The 21,120-nt window shown below is 34.2% G+C and overlaps 1 protein-coding gene across 1 annotated transcript in view; it reads right to left on the bottom strand.

Annotated features, from left to right (window-relative positions):
- STIM2 (stromal interaction molecule 2) overlaps nucleotides 1–21,120 on the bottom strand; it is a 164,754-nt gene that overhangs the window by 11,030 nt on the left and 132,604 nt on the right. Inside the window, 10 exon segments of the mRNA XM_037829535.1 lie at nucleotides 7,308–7,546; nucleotides 7,787–7,887; nucleotides 8,320–8,343; nucleotides 8,633–8,800; nucleotides 16,062–16,085; nucleotides 16,087–16,128; nucleotides 16,130–16,207; nucleotides 16,209–16,242; nucleotides 16,774–16,951; nucleotides 19,895–20,010. Coding sequence (XP_037685463.1) covers nucleotides 7,308–7,546; nucleotides 7,787–7,887; nucleotides 8,320–8,343; nucleotides 8,633–8,800; nucleotides 16,062–16,085; nucleotides 16,087–16,128; nucleotides 16,130–16,207; nucleotides 16,209–16,242; nucleotides 16,774–16,951; nucleotides 19,895–20,010 — 1,004 coding nt within the window.

Raw genomic sequence — 21,120 nt, 5'->3', positions numbered from 1 at the left:
TTGTAACTTAACAAATCCCCGTTGTTAAAAGCCAACCCATTTCTTATATATTACATTCTGGCAGCTTTAGGAAACCTAAACAGATGGGTTAAATAAAATTAAACAGAGTTGAAAAAGAATAGTAATCCAGGAGACAGATCTGAGGAAATTTTCCTGAATGCAGCATAGACAGATAAAAAGACTATGTAAGAATGGTTAAAAGATACAGAAGATAAAATGAGATCTAACATACAAGTATCAGATTAACACTAGTTAATTCTAACATTCCTATGTAAGTAATATTCCAGAAAAGTGAACAGAGAAAAAACAAAATTTTAAGAAATAATGTCTAAGAACTTTTTCAGAATGGTAAAAGACAAACATCTTCAGATTCAAGAAACATACTAACAATTAAAAGAAAAATAAATCCACACCCAGTCATCTTATAATGAAACTGCATAAAAACAAAAACAATGAGAACATTTTCCAAGCAATCAGAGAGAAAAGACAGATTACCTAAAAAGAAACTGGAACAATCTGACTGACTGCAAACTTCTCAACAGTAACAAAAAGAGGCCTGAAAACAGTGACAAATAACTTCAAAATACTATGGGGAAAAATAAATATTTATCAGGAATTTGATATCCAGTTAGACCATTATTCCTAAGTGAGAGTAAAAATAAAGACATTTTCAGACAAAGACTGAGAATTTACCACTCCAAATTGCTCACTGAAAGAACTTTTACTAAAAAATGTATTTTCAAGGGGAAAAAAAACAAAGGAAAGGGTAAAAAGCAAAATGCAATGAGGAAGAAATAAATAAATATATAAGTATATCTAAGCAATGACTGATTTGGGGGCATTCAAAACAAAACAAAACAAAATAGACAACATTAACATACAAGATAAGCAGGGTAGCAACTAAAATGAAAGCATTTTAAGATCCTTAATTGTTCAGAGAACAATGAAAGAAGCTGAGAATTGTTATAGAAAATGGAAAGCACAAAACATGATGTCAGAATGAAATCCAAACAGGTCAGCAAGCAGATTAAATGTAATTGGATCAAATTTGCCTTAGCAGGCAACAGAGATTCTCAAGTAGGATGCAAAATAAAACCAGTTAATGCTATTTTTAAAACTGACATACTTGGAACACAATGACGCAAAAATGTAAAAAGGAAAGAAAAGGGAAAAGCTATACTGGCAAATACTAATCAAAATAAAACTATTATAGCTATTTTAATATTAGGTAATACAAACTTGAAGGAAAAAAGCATTTTTAGCCATAATGCAGTCCCCACAGAAATATAAAAGGAATAGTCAACTTGTAAAAAAAAAAAAACATTACATTTGAACTTATATTTGCCTAATAACTTGATTCAAAATATATAAAACAGAAATGAATGGAATTACAAGGAGAAATTGACAAACGTAGGAGATTTTAACAAACCTCTCTCTGCAAATGACAGAAAAGCAGACAAAAATGTGTAAGTATAGAAATTTAATCATAATTAGCACCTGGTTTAACTGTAACTAACAATTATGAGAATGAATTTTTAATGAAATGAAAATTTAAAGCCGAAATTGAGATTCTAAAAATCATATAAAATACTAGGAACAATTTAATACCAATAAATTTTAAAACTTACAAGAAATAGACAATTTTCTAGAAACATAACAAATCTGATGCAAGAAATAGAAACAAGTACTAGACCTTTAACCATTAAAGTAGTTGACTCAGTAGTTAAAAAATCTGCCAACCCACCACCCAAACACATACATACACACACACACACACACACACACACAGCTCAAGATATAGGCACTTTCTTTAAAATCTTCAAAGAAAAATTATTCTGTATCTTATACTATTTCAGAGTATGAAATGATTATTATGGTCAGGGTCTCTTCTAATTTGTTTTAAGCATTGTTTAATTTAAATTACAAAATAACCCACAAGCTAGGTTACATTTTATAGAAGTAGAAGCTGAAACTCAAAGTACCTCCCACAAGTTCACTCAACTAATACATGGTAGACTAAAGATTCAAACCCAAGCAGTCCTGTTCCAGAGACCAAATTCTTAAGCATTAAATGATACTGCCTCTCTAAAAGTAGAAAAGAATGGAATAGAATAAAGAATGCTCCCAGGCTCATTTTATGATGCTAAATAGTAATACAACTTTGATACCAAAACCCAACAAAGATAATGCTGGGAAGAAAAATTATTAGCTTTTCTAATGTATGATTAAAGATGCAAAAACTATAAATAAAATAACAGACCACATATAGATTATTACATAAATAGCTCATGGTGACAAAAATAGTTTCACTGACTGTGGTGGTTTGGAGCTATGTACCCCAGAAAAACATGTTCTTAAACTCAATCCATTCCTGTGGGTGTGGACCCACTGTAAAGATCTCTTCCAGATGCTTCTTCAGTTAGGGTGTGGCCCAGATGAATCAGGTTGGGTTTTAATCCAGATTACTGAGGTCCTTTACAAGCAGAGTGAAGGTAAGAAGGCGAAATAAGCGATGGGGAGCAGCCAGAAGCTGGAAGTCAACGGAACCCAGGAGAGAAAAGAGAAGCCAGAGATGCCACCATGTGCACTGCCATGTGACAGAAAAGCCAAGGACTAAGGATTGCCAGCAGCCAGCCCCAGAACGCCACAGTATTCTGGGAGAAAGCAGCTCACCTTGATGATGCCTTGATTTTGGACTTCTCCTAACCACAAAAACCATAAGCCAATAAATTCCCATTGTTTAAACCAGCCCATTACATGGTATTTGCTTCAGCAACCAGAGGAAAAAAAAACGCTGACATTTAAAGGAAGTTACTTAAACAAATTAAAATTGAATAGAATAAAGAAAAAAGAAATCAAGTGATTACCTCAAATTATGCAGACAAAGAAGTTAGTAAAATTTAACACTCAATCACTGATTAAAAAAAAAAAAATTCTCAAATAGGAATAAAAAGGAATTCTCTTAAGTTAAAGTTAAATACCAAAAACATACAGCAAAAAATCATGCTTCATGGTGAAATATTAAAAGCATTCTAGAAATGGCAATCGTTAGTTCCTGCAATCACTTCATTCAACATGTTACTGGAAGTCTTAGCTTGGACAATAAGAAAAGAAAAGAAAGAAAAGGCATAAGAATTGGGAAGGAAAAAACAATTCATTATTCCTGCCCACCCCCCCAAAATCCAAAAGACTCTAAAGAAAGAATTCAGCGATGTTTCTGGATACAGGATCAGCATACCAAAATCAACAGCATTTTCTATACAACAGCAACAGCAATCTGAAGTACAATTTTTTTAAAGAAAGGCAACATTTACAATAAAAAGGCTATAAGGTACCTGGAAATTAATCTTTTAAAAAGCACACATAAGACCTGTACAGAGAAGATTTTACAATTTTATTTAAAGATACAAAAGATCTCCAAAAAGTGGAATTCATGAATAACAATTCCCCCCCAAATTAACAAATTCAAAGAAATTCCAGGAAAAATCTCAATGGAACTCTTCCTGGAATTTCATAAGCTGATCCTAAAATTCACAAGAGGAATGGGCCAAGAGTGGCAATCCTGAATTTGAATAATGAAGGAAGATTTAGTCTCATCAAATATCAACACATATAAATAAAGTTGTAGCAATTAAAACAGCAAACCAGTGGAAAGACAGAGAGCCTCGAAGCGTCGCTGTGTCTATGGATGGAAGTGGTATTACAAATCAGTGGGGCTAGGGAGGGATGAGACCAGGACAGCTGTTTATCCATACATTAAGGGGTATATTGAGATTCCTATTCCATGCTATGTACAAAAATAACTTCCATGGGGATTAAACGACAGAGGGAGTAAAACAAAACTCAAAAACTTTTAGGAACACAAACAGAACAATTTACCACCTTCTGAAAAAGGCAAAAAGACCAGATTAATAAATCTGTCATTTAAAATATTTTTAAAAGTCTATATGATTAAGAAGGAAACCCAAAAACAAAAACACCATTTGACATAAAAAAGAAAAGCCAAAGAAGAAAATACCTGCAACCCTTAAATAACCAGAAAATAAAAAGAATGCTTCCAAATCGGTAAGAAAAGCAATCTTGGAGGGATTCCATGACAGAACTAGCAACTCAGAGAGGAAGAAATCTGAAGGACCAAGGACAACAGATGAAATGATACTTAACTTCACTGGTAATCAAGAAAACAAACAATTTAATAACAATAAAGCACCATTTCACACCCATTAGAGTTGCAAAACAAATAAATCAGATCATTCTAAGCATTGCTGAGGCAGACAGGCAATCTCATTAACAGTGGATGTGAAAACTGATAGAACCCTTTGGAAGCAAGTTAGCTATGCCTAGGAAAAACAAAGAGGTGAGGTGCCTTCCCAATGACCTAGCAATCCATTTCTAGGTGTCCACCCAAAGAAACTCTCAAAGTTATGCAAGAAGAGATACAGATAAGGATGTGCATTGCATTGTTGTTTGTAAGAGCAAAAAAGTAGAAATATTCTATCTCACAGCAGAATAGGTAAATAAACTATGGTTTATTAATATAATCAGTAAATAGATAAACTGTGGTTAGCTTGTATTAAACAATTAAGGTGAATGAGATTATCTAGATATAAACATGGAAAAATTTTTAAATATACTTTTGAGTGTTACAAAATACCTACAGTTTGATAACATCTATCAAGTTTTAAATGCACAATAGTATATACTGCTTATGAATACATTTATATGTAATAAAAGTATAGCATGCCTTAGAATGATACTCAGCAACTTAACAGAAGTGGAAAGGGTTTTATACAGTTTTAGCTATATATGTACTGGTTTGTTTCAGAAAAAAGGACAGAGAGATGAATACGGCAAAATGTTAAAATCTCCCACGGTGGGAGGTGGGTATATTACTTTCAATAATGTAAGTACACCTGAAGGGCTTTATAATAAGAAATTTTAAATAAATTGGTACTACATTGACATTATGAAAATATTTAGCAAATGCTTAAAAAATAGGAAAAGAAATATCATCCATTCTCCCACCCACACAGAGCTATCCATTGATAATATTTTGTCTGTTTCACTCCAGTCTTTTTTCTTTGCATAAAATTAAAATGACAATATTATTCTGTGTATAGTTTTATAATCTTTTGCTTAGCTCTTAACATACTGGAGCAATGTTTCCTTTTTGCAAAGTTATAGAAATTAAACATTCCACGGTAAAAAAAAAAAAAATTTAACAGCTCAGAAAGGATATAACAAAGAGCCTTTATCCTACCCTAGACCCTAGTCCTATTGCCAAGCGTTTCTTATTTATCAGGTCCAAAAATTGTGCTTTTATAACTAAGCAGAAAAACAGACTTAAGTACCACTGTGGTGCCACCGGGTGGAGACAGAGCAAGTGTTATCTTTGCCATTAGTTATTTTTCAGACATAATAAATTTGATCACAGCATTTCTAAAACGTCAAATTAATATTCTTACACTTTTTTTTTATATTTAAAAGTTTGAATTTCTCTGTATATCACAATCACTTAAAACTTTAAGTATTCACGTTTCAAATAGGTGCCTTCTTTTAATGGACACTCAGATATTTTACCTTTTACCTCCAAAAAAGTGTTTACAAAAAGAAAGCAAAATAAAACTAATTATTTAGGGACTAAATTTTCACCTACCATTCTGATATTCAATAATTATGGATTCTAAGGAGGAACTGTGACTCTAAAAAGTTATGGTTTTCAAACAAAAACATATACTTATGAATCAGTGTTTTGTTTGGCAAGCTTAGGGTGCATATAATTCAAATAAACACAAGCTGACAACATTCAAACTGCAGAGCAGGCCCAGATATAGGTGTAACTTCAAACTATCACTACCTTGGGGGTGGGTAGGGAGTGACATAAGTGAGGGCATACACTTCTATTTGTTGCATTTATAATCTGTTCACTCCTCCCTCTTCTTGTAAAAGTTTAGCACCTCCTCAATCTGCTTACATATCTGTCTGCCATTAAACCAGAGAATTTAACCACAGAAATGAATACAAACACACAGTGACTGAAAATTATATGAAGCCCTTAATTAATAAGGGCTTTATTTCATAAAATTATTTTAAAAATTAAATCCCTTTCTAAATCATAACTTCAAGAAAGCTGTAACAATTGGGTAAAAAAATAAAAGTGGAAAATGCTAACATATAATTTTATCTGTCTCAGACTAAAATTTCATGTTCGTTTTCAACCAACCAATCACTAAATCTACTCTCTATTCTTGGGAACCTTATTCAATCTCTGCTGTTTCATGAATCAATCAGTCAATAATAAGATTAAAATGTTTTTCAAATGATTTCTAAGACAAAAGATATACCATTTTAAATTCAAAACCCCTATTTTGCAATACAGCTAAAATATTTAAATTGCACCTGCCTACTAAAACATTCTCAACAATGCAAAAATTTTCATAACATAGAGTATAACAAAGCAATACAATGAAAATTGTACATGTAAAACATCTTTGGGAGGAGCTCCACTTTCTAGCAACAAAAAGATACATTTTTCTAAACATAAACACAGCTTAATTTTATTTAAAGGTAAATTAATCCAGTGCTTCATGAGTTAAATAAAGCAGGAAAACACTCTTTCAGTAAAATAACAGTATTGGAAAACTATTTAAACAAAATGCTAAAAAACATACCTAGTGAGAATGGCAACTCAATTTAAAATAAATCACTGGCTCAAAGTCACAGAGTTGATTAGTTGGTAACGGAGCTAAAGGTCAAATCAAGGTTCCCAGGATCTTCCCCTAATTTCTACTTTCTACTATAGATTAAGCTGCCTTTTGAAAGGATGTTTTTCCTCAAAGATCAGCACTTCATTAATACAATGATTTAGCAAGCATAATGTGCTATCTTTACTGTCAATTATATTTTCATGTGATTGCTCCATTTCCCCAATAAGCAATGTTAAAAAAATTAAAGTCCTATATTCAATATTTAATATAAGGTATTGTATACAGTTGCTCAAATGAACATTTGTTGATCACTTAAATTAAGGATTCAAGTTTCTTTAAAGTATACATGTATTATATATACATATGTATGTGTGTATGTATATACAGATAGAGAGTGAGAGTGTATGTGTCTGTGTGTATACACATCATATCATATTCCCAAAAAGTAAACATTTAAATTATAATGACAAAAAGAAAAGAGAATGAAGAAGGAACACAATTTTTAACATAGATTTCCAGTTAAATGATTCATAAAAGGACACGGAAGAAAGTTACTCTAAAAACTGTACCAACTCTCACATTGTTGGACTCACCACTTACCGGGAAATTGTGACACTATTGGGGGTGTGTCTTCATCTAAGTCATCGACTCCTCCGGCAATTGGGTAGGGTGGAATGGAGACTCTGGGCATCACCACCCAGCTGTGATCAGAATAAAGGGAAGAGGTCAGGCTGGGGAGCCCCGAGTTATGGGCGATCTGAAAGCCACAGATCTTCTCAATCTGCTGCCAGCGAAAAAGCCGTTCTCTTAAACAAGTTGTCAGCTCAGAGAGAGCTTTCCTGAAAAAGCCAATACAGGAGTTACTTGCTGCATCGAGCATTCTTCAATGTGGCACTCAAAAAAGGCAACTACATAACCAGACCATGGCGGTTTACTAATTTCAAAAGTAAATTTCCTACTCTTAGAATTAGTGTAAATTATGTAATTTTACATGATTACATGATAAATTAGAATGTAAATTTTCTATACTCATTTTAGCATGACAACGAATAAAAAGATAGCTAAAATGACATCCTTACTTTGCTTCCAGAATTTTGTGGTCTACTTCATCTAGGGAGGAGCTGTGTGCAACATGAAGAGTCCCAAAGACAGTGCTTCTCTTTTTTTTAATTTTCTCTGCCTAGAAACCCAAGGGGAGAAAAATAAATCTAAAGGCTCAATTAGAAAAAAACACACATATACTAATGAAGACTATTTTGTTTTGAATGTATTAATAATCATAAAACCAGTGGAGAATTATTAGCCACGACACAGCGCTGTTTTCCAAAGAAGAAAATGAATGAGGGTGGAGGAATGGGGCGGGAAGCATGCTTTCCTAAGCCAATCAGTGTAATTCAAATCCTTGTTCTAGAAAATTTCTCTCTTAGCTCCACGGCTGAAAAAGATCTGACTCTTCCATTAAAACTAACAGAAAAACATTAACTATATCATACTGCAATGGAGGTGTTAGTGAAGTGAACTGAGCATGTTTTTGCTAGAAACCAGATTAAGACTTACTCTTATTTCACACAATTTAATAAGTGTCAGACATTAATTTCTAGTAGCTACTTACCTGAATTAGATATGAAGCAGCCACCTGGAGGAGAAAAGCTTTGTATAAAACATTTATAATAATGGTAATAGTGATGATTTTTAAATGACACTATGGTCATTTTGAAAGGTATATATTTCTCTAAATAAAGTAATTTTAGTTTACAGCTATGACTGCAAGTGCCAATTCACGTAATAAATTCCAATTCAAGAAAAAAATGTGCAATAATAAAAATGTTATTTAGATCTTTGTATCCCAGTTGGTTAATCCCTCTAGTACACAGCTTAAGAAACAAATTTAGGAAGTTTTAAAATAGAGACAAAAAATAAAGTACCTCATCCTTAGCAATAGCTAATTGCATCTCAGCATTTTGTCTTTTAATGTTGTAGTACTGTACTTCTACTTCATGTGTTAATTGAAGCCATTTTTGAAGTGCATCCGGAACAGACCAGCTGCTTCTGAGTTCAAATTCTTTCTCAGCTTTTTTCAGAGCCATGCGAACCTGAAAATTAAAAAAAAAAAAAAAAAAAAAAAAGATAAGGTATTTAAATACCAAAATTAAGAGAAAAGCATTTTTAATTATGCTTTTTAAATATCTTTTTAAATCACAAATTCTAGATATGATACAGTTTTAACACCAGAACTAATCCTGAAGTTTTAAGTGCTTCTTAAGTTCACTAAGCAAAGTTGTAAAACCAGAGAGGGTAGGGGCAGGGGAGCTTAGGTATGCATTAAGTTGCAATATTTAGTTTTTTTTATTTTATAATAGACTCACTCAAAGAAAGAAATCCAGGGAACATTCAAACTAAAACAAATCACATTTTACCCATAATGCATTTATTTGCTTTTGGAGTAAGATATGAAGTGGCAGCAGAAATAGGTAGATACCTGTCCTGCTACCCCTTCTAATGTTCCCCAAAGACCTTACTGCAGTTCCTCAACTATATACTAATATCTTTAAATAACTAAACCTTTTCTGTAGGTTTCATAACACCTCTTCATGGCTGGTTATCTCTCACTGTTTCAATCATATCTGACTATTAGAGTCTCTTTCACTATTTATTCACTGCTTCTAATATTAACCAGAAACTTGAGTGTATTTGCACACCATGTATAAATTTCAAGAAAACAGCTTCTGTGTGAGAGTCTTCTTGATTCTTCCATGAGATACTATGCGTAGCCTTCAACATAAGGATGGTATAGTATTTCTTCCCATTAGGGGAGTCAGACAATTAAAAAAGAAAAAAAGGACAAAAATAAAATTTGTAGTGTTAGGTTGTAATAAGTGCTAAGAGAAAAAATTTTAAGGAAAAGCCTCAGTAAGAAAATGACACAAAGGAAGACGTAACTCATTCTAGGAATGATCCACTTAAAAACCAGCAAGAGCTCAACTGAAAATGTATAAAGATACAAGATGGAATTTATGGAATTATGTACCCATACTCAAGACCTTCAGACAAAATGATGAGTGACTTCTGGGAGCATCCTGTTTCTGGAGCACCATAACTCGAAAATTGATTTTCCTGAAGGGTAAGTACAGTAACTAAAACTCTCTTCCTAAACCAAAGTGCAGAGAAATGTTTGCTCTGGGCAAACCCTACTTATTTACATAGGCTTTTACCATGTGCAAGAATAAACTAAGAAGAGTACTCTACACAAATTTCTGATAAAGAAATAAAACAGCTGTCAGCAACTGTGGAAAAGGAAATTATGTAGAACATATATTTTAGAATGCCAAAATTAAAAAAAAAAAATCCAAAATGAGACACTAAGTAGAGAATCTAAAAGACTTTAAAAATAAGGGTAAGATAGAACTCACTCACTGAAAACAAATCCTAAGTAGCATTTTATTGACATGATTCATTGTGTAATGTCCTTGGGAAAATACTGTGTAATAAAACACAATACTGTGTTATGAGATGGCTGGGTAAGCTGTGTGGCATCTCTGCTACACTTCGCAGGAAGAGAAAATCTGAATTCAGGTTCTGTGACATGCAGTTCTGTATAATACTTCAAAGAATAACGCCACAGGTCCTTTTCCTCCCAAGATTTTGAAGCTAAAATTTCCAAACAATTTTCATTTTCCAGGAAGAGAATCTGATAAAAGTTCATTCAGATATCCTCTCTTTAATTATAAATATTTTCCTTAATGTTATTGCCATAAATTTACTTCTTCTAAAAGAGCTCAATAGAAACACATTTAACATTTAACCTATAGATTTCATGCATAGATGAACTGAGGTTTAACAATGCTCAGAATAACTATCAAATAATATCACAAAATTTTGGAAATTGTGGCTTTCCAAAACTGGCAACTATCTTTTTTTTAACTCCACTATTACTCATAAGTTTATCAACTGACATACATTCCAGCTCTTAGTTTGAATTGCATTGTTATTTACAGAGAATGATCACAGTGAAAGAAATTGAGTATTATGACTAAAACCAGAATCATAATTTTTGTGTCTTAGTAATAAAACAGCAATAAGTAAAAATATGATGGCACAGAAAGAAAAAGCCTAAATATATGAAGGCTTCTAGACCCAACTATTACATATTACCTCGGTGACTGTCAGCAATACCCTTAACTTCTGAGGCTTACTGTCTCAGTTATAGAATATGGTTACTCATATTTGTCCTGACTATAGGTTTCTAGAGACTTTTCTTCAAAAGCAAAATAATTTACATAAAAACTATTTAAGCCATACCAAATATAAAGTAGTATTATTATTCACCCAAAAGTCTAGGTTTTAGAGAAAATAATGCTATGTATAGAAAATATGCACCAAACTTTCCTGGGTTTCTGATTTTGAAAAGTTGATTATTCCCCCAGGCAAAATATAATACAGCTTTGAATTATGTGGAATTGTGCATTATGTGACATTATATGTAAGTTGATTTCCCAGTTAAACTTACATCTATAAACAAACCCTTTTACAGCAGTGGGGGAAAAACATGGGCTTTGGAATAAAACATCCCAAATTTTGCCTTTGTGATGTAATAGCTATGTGACCTAAGAAAAGTTATTTAACTTCTCTACACTTCTCCTCTGTAAATGAGGGTAACATCTATATGTTGTGTGCATTAAACGTATGAGTCAACCATTTGCAGTATGTGTAGCATTATGTTTCTAACACACAGTAAACACTCAGAAAATAGTGTTTTCTTTTTATTATTATAATCATGTTGGATTGATATCTTTCTAAAATACATTATTTATTTCCCTCCTTTAAACCACCTCTTACTGACTTGGGATCATATTAGGATTATTATGTTTATAGTATGACATAATATGATAACTTTAGGGTCTACTGAGGTTTCTATGACAAAAACCTCAGATTAACATTTTTGTATATTGTATTTTCTCCCTTACTGTAATGGATTCACCTGTAAAATATCACTATCAGTTTATTATCTCTGTAGAATAATTCCCACTACTGCTTTCTGATCTGCACTTTCTTATCTGCAAAATTTAGAAATATAGTTAAGGAGATTGTTAGTATTAGAAACAAACCAAGAGTTAGCTGTCTCTGTGGGAACAGGCAGGGAGTTTTCCCAAGAGTTCCGGGTATAATATCTACACTTTCGACAGTATAATTTTGGCTGAGCCCTTTGGGTAACTCCCTGGTTCTTGATTAAATGCTGTATAAATAAGGTTTGTCAGGTAAATGAGGCATGGCTGCAAAATATGTCTAACAGTCAATTCAGAAGAAAAATCTCAACACCCTGTTCAAGACGATACAATGAAAAACTTCAGGGTTCCATCCCGGCAGTGAAACTCTGAACAACCAGCAAGAACTGACAGAAACATTTTTCTCAAAGCTCCAGAAGACAGTTAAAGGAATGCAGTACTAGGGTGAGCACCAAATCAAGAAAAAGGCAACTTAAAAGCAGTAGAATCTTGAGGCCCCCTGGCTGTCCCTCCCCTACCCTCACCAGCTCAGAGCAGAGCAGACCCATGCACCCAGTAACAATTCCTGGTCCCAGTTCCAGAGGGAACAGAGTGACACTCATGCACATTATGGAAGCATTTATGTCTGGCCCAACCTATCTATTGGCAGCCTGAGGGAATGAACTGGACACTTGCTGTAGAACTTGGCCTGCAAGTCGAAGGCAGCTCACACAGCTCTCCTACAGTACACTGTGGGAGAGAAGTCAAGTTGTGGCTGCTAGGGCAAGGGATTCTTGGCTACAGGACGTACAGTGCAGTGCCCAAGACCATGAGGGAACTGTTTCCTAGGGAGAAAGGGACACTGTATTCATGTAAACAGGGGTATTCCTAGGGCCACACGCACATACCCCAGAAAAGATACATGTGAAGAAAGCATCGTGGAGGACCCTATGCTTTGGACTGGAGCTATTCCCTAAATCCATGTATGGATAAGCTCTGAAGGAGAACTCTTCCACAGGTCAAAGAAAAAGAAAGGTATTTTCTTTTTTCCTTTGTGTGTGTGTGTGTGTGTGTGTGTGTGTGTGTGTGTGTGTGTGTTAGCTCCCAGCATTCAAGGAAAAGCCTATCATGACACTAGCTGGATACAAGCTTAAGGAACAGAAACTTCAGAGTCTGAATTCCAGCGTAAGACATTAAAATTATCAAAAGTTCCAGGTTTCGACTAAAGGTTACAAAACATACAAAGAAACAGGAAGTGATGGCCCAGGCAAAAGAGAAGATGAAAGCATTAGAAACTACCAATGAGAAGGACCTGGAACATACCAGACAGACTTTTAAGAAATGATTCTAAATATGCTCAAAGAGTAAAAGGAAACCACAGACAAAAAACTAAAGGAAATCAGGAAAATAAGAGATGTACACAAATGGAATATCATAAAGAGACAGAAATTAAGAAAAGAAACCAAGCAGAGCTGAAGACCACAGTAAAAGAAATTAAAAATTCCTTGGGGTTCAACAGCAGATTGGAGCTGGCAGAAGAAAGAATTAGTGAATCTGAAGATAAGACAATGGAAATCATCTGGTCTGAGAAGCAGAAATAAGAAAGAATGAAGAAAAGTGAACAGAGCCTGAGGGACCTGTGGGGCACCATGAAACATACCAATATACACATTGTGGAAGTCCCAGAAGGAGAAGAAAGAGAGAAAGGGGCAGAGAGAAAATTCAAAGAAATAATGGCTAAAAGCTTCCCAAATTTAACAAAAGACATGAATGTACAATCCAAGACACTCAATGAATTCCAAACAGGTAAACTCAAATAAACTCACCCGGCAATATATTATAATCAGACTGCCAAATGCCAAAGATAAAATTATGAAAATCACAAGAAAAAAGAAAAGATGACACATACAAGGACGCTTCAGTAACACTGAGTGCTTATTTCTCACCAGAAACCATGGAGGCAAGAAGGCAGTGACATATTTAAATGCTTACAGCAAAAAATTGCCAACCAAGAATTATAATCAGCAAAATGTCTTTCAAAAACGAGACAGGGATTAAGGCAATTACCAGATAAACAAAAGCTGAGGGACTTCATCACCACTAGGCCAACCCAACAAGAGTTCTGCAGGTTGAAAGGAAAGGACAAATAGATCAACAATAGACACTAGATCAAAGCCACGCAAAGAAATAAAGATTTCAAGTGAGGGTAATGACACTATTCTATTTTTGGTTTGTAGCTCCACTTTTTACTTCCTACAAGATCTGAAAGGCAAATGCATAAAATGTAATGATAAATCAGTGGTTTGGGACTCATAATGTATAAACATGTAATTTGTGACAAGAACTACATAAAGGTGGGAGGACAGAGGGGTTTGGGAACATAATTTATATATACTATTGAAGTTAAGTTGGTATCAAAGAAAACAAGACTGCTACAGATTTAGAATGTTAAATTAAAACTCTATGGTAACTACAAAGAAAATATCAGAGAATATGCAAGCTCCCAGAGACGAAATTAGAGTAACAGGTTGCCAGGGGTGGGGTCAGTGGAAATGGGGATTTAATGGGTGTAGGGTTTCTGTTTGGGGAGACAGGAAAAGTTTTAGGTAATGGAGGGCAGTGAGGTGGTACTGCAATATTGTGTATGTGGACTAATCCTAATGTACGCTATGCTTGGGAGTTGAGAAAGTTTACGGTGTATATATGTTTGCCACAATTTAAAAACAGATAGACAGAAATAGCAACTGAAGAGATGATGACAATTAAATGCAATATGTGATCCTGGAATGAGATCTAATAAGGGAGGAGAAAAGGTTCAAAAGGACATTGTTGGGAAAAATTGGAATACGACAGTAAATTTTATATCAATGTTCAATTTTTTGAACTTGATAACTGCACTTAAGGTGGTTACATAAGTGAATATTCTATTGACAAGAAATATATATATATATAACACTACTTGTTATATATAACACACTGTTCAAGGAGCACTCAAACGTTCAGAAAATGGATTGATGGATGGATGGACCGGTGGAATGATATGGCAAATGTGGCAAAATGTTAATATCGGTAGATCTGGGCAAAATGTTAATATTGGTAGATCTGGGCACTGGAAGGGTTAGGGTTATGTTGGGAGTTCTTTCTATAGAGACTGTATTATTTTTTTAAACTGTGCTGTAAGTTTGAAAATACTTCAAAAGAAAAAGTGAAAAGAAAAGTAAAAGAAAAAACTCCTTTTAGGGAATGGAAGCAGAAAACAAAAAACAAAAAAACACAGATGTCTTGGGTATACGGAAAAAGAGTAGTTAACAGTTAACAAAAGAGATGGCTACATTCCATCATACATATCCTATAAAAGGTGACAATCTTGAAAGAAAGAGGAATGCACACTACATATTTTCCCATGAGTTGACATTAAACTCGTTAATCATATAATACATGACATTTCTTATTTAGCACTTGTTTGAGAAAGCAGTACATAAAGCAAAGTGGGAGCAATGTGCTCCTGCTTTACAACTGAGTCAATTCCTGATTTCAAACAGTCTCCTAATCTTCATTTTATTCCTCATTTTCTTTATCTGTAAAGGAAAGGTCAAAGTTAGAAGGAGATGGGGCAAAGGAAGCAGAGGCTTTGATGATGGAAAAAGGGGCCATGGGCCAGGGAATGCAGGCGGCCACTAGCAGCTGGAAAAGGCAAGGAACACATTCTCCCCTAGAGCCTCCAGAAGGAATGCAGTCCTGCAGATCCATGTTAGATTCTGACCTCCAGAACTGTTAAGACAATACATTTGTGTTGTTTTAAACCACGAAGTTTGTTGTAAGTGGGAACAGGGAACTAATAAATCTGCTATAATTTAGATCTCCCAGACCCTACATTCAATCATAACAGAATAGGAGAAACAAATATTGGGAAGGACATCTTTTAGATGGCTACAGAATTTTTAGCAGAGTATGGTCTAAAACCATTGAACAGGATCAAATGGATAGGTTAATACAGATCCTTTACCCTTGCAGATTAAGTTTGACCTTAAATATACCTGATTTTACTAGGTCACAGCTGAAAACATCAAAATATATTATAGATATTAAATGAATAAACACCTCAAATTTACTTGATTAATTAATATAGTATGAAATAGATTCAAAACATAATGCGTGAACATGAATGGTAACTATTCATCTTTTGGTTACTACCTTGTTATTGTGCTATATGGACTCTGAGTGATACTAATGACAGGAACAATGATTCTTTATGAACAAAGGAACACTATAAAATGCAACTAAATGTAGATGATTGTACAAAAAACAGGACCTGGCTCCCAGAGTGAAATACGAATATCCTAACAAATGACTATTTTAAAAATTTAAATACCTGTTCCAATTCCTGCTCTGCATATTAGCCGTCTACTCAATTCACATTCAGCTCCCTCCCTCAGCTCTCATCAGCCGACAAGCCTCCTCCTTTGCATAATTGATTTCAGCCATCATTTTGCGCTCTAGATTTTGCTTTTCTACAGCAAACATTTCTGTTTTCTTCCTGTGCCTTTTCAAGCCTTACAGACAATAAAAATGAAAATTCCTCACAAAAGTTTCAAAACTTTTATTTTTTTTACCGAAGAGCAAATATGTATCAAGCAATTAGACACATATTCCAATAAGAATCTGCAGCATTTTCTATTAACCTTAAGTTCAGGTAACAAAAACATCAGCCTACTGTACAGCTATTTTGGTTATCTTGGGCTCAAAGCACAGGGAGTATAGAGAAACACTCTTTGGAAACGACACTTTAAAGAAATTCATAATTATCTAAATGAAGTTAATAAACAAAAATTTACTACACGTAATTCTACTTATATTTGACTATTTCCACTGGTGGTCTACCCATTTATTCCCAAGTGGACATATTTATAATAAATCCATAATTATGACAACATAATACACTTTTCTAAAAATACAAATAAACATACATTCCTGATATGTGTACTGACCTAAAATATAACTGTATAAATATATGCCTCTACTGCATTTCTATGAATTGTGTTTGCCTATTTAAATAACAAGAGTTATAATTTCGACTCACTCACCTCTCTTGTAAGTCCATTAAACTTTGCTCTGCAGTTTGGAGACTCTCTAAGTCTTTCATCATCTTTGCAACATGTTCTTTTGATGTCTTATTCTGTGTATACGCAAACCAGCACCCTCCAACACCAATTACTATAGAAACCGTGAGGATAAAATCCTTCATCCAGTTATGAGGTGGGCCTATGAAGAGAATTACAGGTGGCTAAATTAATCTTTGAGTCTAATACAATCTCAGTACACAGAAGCACTTTTTTAAAAAGTTGTAGGTATCTAAAAATTAAAAAAAAAACAAAACCACAAAACTGTGAAGATCTCCCTCCCAAATATGAACCCTACCCTTTTAAAAATTCTTTCCTCAAATAATCAAATAACCACCTGATACAATGGACCTATAGGAAGGCAGAGACAAACCCGCAGAGATGCACCATGCCCCTACTGGTGGCAGAGAAAGTACTACTCGAAGTCCTGGGACCCTTGGAAAAGCAACAGCATCTCCAATCTTGTGCTGCTAGAATGGACCTCTGGAGGATGCACGGAGTCATAACGAGTCACCATTATCACTCCGACTCCTTTCCTACAGTCAAGTTAGGCAGCAGCCATGCTTTGATACACGAACTAGAAACCCAATCATTTGTCAGAAGCATTTTTCCCAAGCCTGTAGTTATGTAACTAATTAGGTTAATCAGTCATGCTCAGCTGGGGATGATTCACTCACACGAACACACACACACACACACACAAGACATTTGACAATTTTTGGTTGTCACAATTGAGGGGAGAGGGAATAAATGCTATTGGCATCTAGAGGGTAGAGGCTAGGGATGTTGCTAAACATCCTACAATGCACAGAACAACACCCCTCCCCTCAAAATGAAACAAAACACAAAGAATTATCCAAAACCAAAATGTAAATAGTGCTGAGGTTGCAAAACCCTGGATTAAACAGTCATAACATGTATTATTTTAGGTGGCTATTTACCAGAGATATTTGGGTTAGTAAAGGAAAGAACAGGGTTTCATTCCCTATCAATCCAGGCATGATATTAACCCCAGTCTCCTTTCTAAGGTAAGAGTAAGGCCCAATGTCTCCAGCAATATAAAACACAGAAATCTACTATTCAAATAATTTCTTAATTTATCCCTGGTGGTCAACGCACACTAATTTTCAGAGGGCTGAAATATTAATTTTAGTGGTCAACGCACACTAATTTTCAGAGGGCTGAAATATTAATTTTATTATATTAATTGTATATTAATACAATATAATACGTTACTTCAACACTCCGAAGAGAAACAGTTTACAGTGAAAACTCCCTAGATGCCCAGGCCTCCAGCAGAAAGTCACCATGCATGTTTGACATGATGAAGAGGTTTACAGAAATGACAAGTGCCTGAGCTTACAGGTCTAGGGTTCATCTGCTTGCATGTGTGGTAAATACCATTCTATGCCAGAGATCCTCAGTGTTCTCTATTACCAAAGTGTACACCCTCACCTAGAGTGGAAAAGAGGTACTGAAGAAAGCTAAAGTCTCTATAGGATTTGTTTTTATTTCTGCCTCAGAGGTTCAGCTCAGGTTCTAGTTCAAATCTGAGCCCTGTTCTGAAACATAAAATCATCAGAAATGGATGGGTGAGTTCTAAACTCTTTAAAAAGCACCACAAACTGGAAAAGATTTAAATGAGAACACCTTGAAAGTGTATCTCTGTTCACATGACACTGCTAGTTTTTTATAAATCTATTGTAGGTGTTCCAGTTGTGGTGCTCAATCACTCAAATAATAAATTCTAAGACAAACACATTAAAAAAGTAATGCATCATTAATTTCTTAATGGGTTTGTTTATTAAAATGTTTGCTCTCAACATTCTTTGAGATTAGTTTGATTTCTTTTCAAATGACTTGATAATACAATACTTTTGTGGCTCATAAAGTAGTTTGTTCCCAGATGAATAAATATAAATATTCCTGACAAAGATGTATATAGAAGCAAATTCTATTCTTTAATTCCTATTTTCACCAATAATTCACATGAAAAAATTAGATAAAATCTCAAAGAAGACAATCTCCAAATGGATTCAGTTTAAAACTTAGGACAAGGAAAAGGCTAGAAAGAGGATCATCTCTCTGTGGAATGTTCGGCATTTTGGTAGTGTTCTATTTCCTAGGGTTTGTAATTTCCACCAACAGTTCATTTCCACCAACTCTCACAAAGGTTCCAGCTGTTTCAACAGCTGCTCTTTTAGCCTGAGCCAAAAAAGAACCACCAGTAAAGCCATGGAATACATCCAACTGCTCTAATAACCCTTTTTTCACAGAGCCACCCCAACAGGTTACCACAGAAGCGTGAAAGACTCCTAATTCCAAGAATTCAAGTAGAAATAAACATTAGTTTCTAATTTATAATTTGTGAAAGCCACTTTTCTAGTATTCAATTCCTTTTTGGCTTCTGAAAAATAGAATTTTCTAAAACATGCATTCTTCAAACTTTCATTTCGTGAAATTTGAAATCAAATGAATAAAATACTATATTTCCCTTCCAGGAAAAATTATTCCCATCAAAGTAAAAGAATACAAGGTTTATCTTCCTTACAAACACGATGTAACACTTTTTTTAAATGTTCCTCCTCAAAACAACCTGAAGAATAGTCATATAATTGCCTCCATCTTCTGCACTTCTGCTAGTAAAGTCTGTTACTTTGTAAAGTTTCAAGTGGGTCTTTGCTTTTCTCTTCTTGGTGATTAATGAAATCAAGTCAGGATCTATTTGTGCCATCAAGAAGTTTAGACTGTACCCTTTTTTAAAGGGATTCTTCAGTGAACATCCAGCTAAAATATTAACGTTCAAACTGCTGTAAAGTTCCAAAGTTTTAAATCTAAAATTTAATTCTAAACTATCAATTAATCATTTTTACGATTTGTTTACATCAGTAACCAGCTTTGAAAATTTCACGCCTCATGGTTCAATGAAAGAACATCCCACCTACGTTTTAAAATGGTGTTACATTTCCTTCACAGCTAATAGATGAGTCTTACTGGTCTACAAGCTTTCATACTTCTTCTTTCCTGAGATAACACACAGATGTTATTCTTTTGCTTCATACTTTGAGTGAGAAAGAATACTAACGTGTTAGAGGTCCAAACAAAACCACATCCAGAGCCTTGAGCTGAAGTTTTTGCCTGTGACTACGGTCGTTGATTTTCAGCTGAGAGATCATAAATGAAGTTTCATGCACTGCTATCCTGTTCATTAAAAAAAATAAACATACATTAAATGAAAATATTTACAGTACATAAATTTAAATATCTAAATGACATATTTAATACTATACATATTAGTGATGATTACTTGAAGAGCTCAGTGGTAAGTGATTTATTACTTTATTACATGTATCAAAAACATTTTCAGTGCAAACTTAGCTGTAGAAAGATTCTGTATGTTAATAATTTAGTTGTTTTATTTATAAAGTTTTTCCCCCCAAGGTACTTTCTGCTATAACTTACAATTATTTAGAAACTTATCAATTACAAAATATTTTATAATCATTAATTACATCTGGCATTTTTATTATCATTTCACAAAGAACAATAAAATTGTAACTTACTCATCATCAATAGCTGGCATTAAGAAATAGTGCTCAATTTAGATCATGTTGCATTCTAATGTTTAAATTGTCTTAAAATTAAATGAAGTACATCGAAGTTCTAAGTGGTAAGTAAGAAGTCATCACAGGGTACATCTAGGGATTCATGTATTAAGTACTGAACCATTTCAGAAAGCATGTAGGAGATCAAAAGGCACAGGTGAAATAAGGAAACAAAATCACTTTGGGCTGTAAATCCAAGTTTCTCAACTAAGGTTTCTTAACAACTAAGTATGATGCCAATAAAGATCTTTTAGCACAAAGTCTAATAATAATAAAACTGTTGGTAACAATAACAAGAAAAAAAAGCCGTGTACCATGTGCTGGGTCCTGTGCCAAGGGGTTAACATTCAAAGACAACCCCTGCAATGGGCATAGCATCCCCACTTTACAGATGAGGAAACTACTCAAGTTCTGAGTCGTTGAGAAACTTGTCCAAGGTTCCATAATAAGTAAGAGATAAGGCAGAGATTCAAACCCAAATATGTATGATTCCAAAGACTGCACTTGGAACAACTACATTTTGGGGGGGGAAATATTAGTACCTCTGAGTTTGGCAGAATTATAATAACTCCTATGAGTCTTCTAAAACAACTTTATTGGTTAAAAAAGACCTCTAACTTTCCCTTTCCATCTTCTCCTCAGGTACCCTTCCCGTATGTTCCCCTTATACTTTTAACATGACTCAAACTGCTTAAAGGCAGAAACT

The sequence above is a fragment of the Choloepus didactylus genome, chromosome 3 (genome assembly GCF_015220235.1).
Source record: "Choloepus didactylus isolate mChoDid1 chromosome 3, mChoDid1.pri, whole genome shotgun sequence".
NCBI lineage: Eukaryota > Metazoa > Chordata > Mammalia > Pilosa > Megalonychidae > Choloepus > Choloepus didactylus.
Note: the sequence above shows the minus strand (reverse complement) of the source record. Positions and strands in the feature narration are given on the sequence as shown.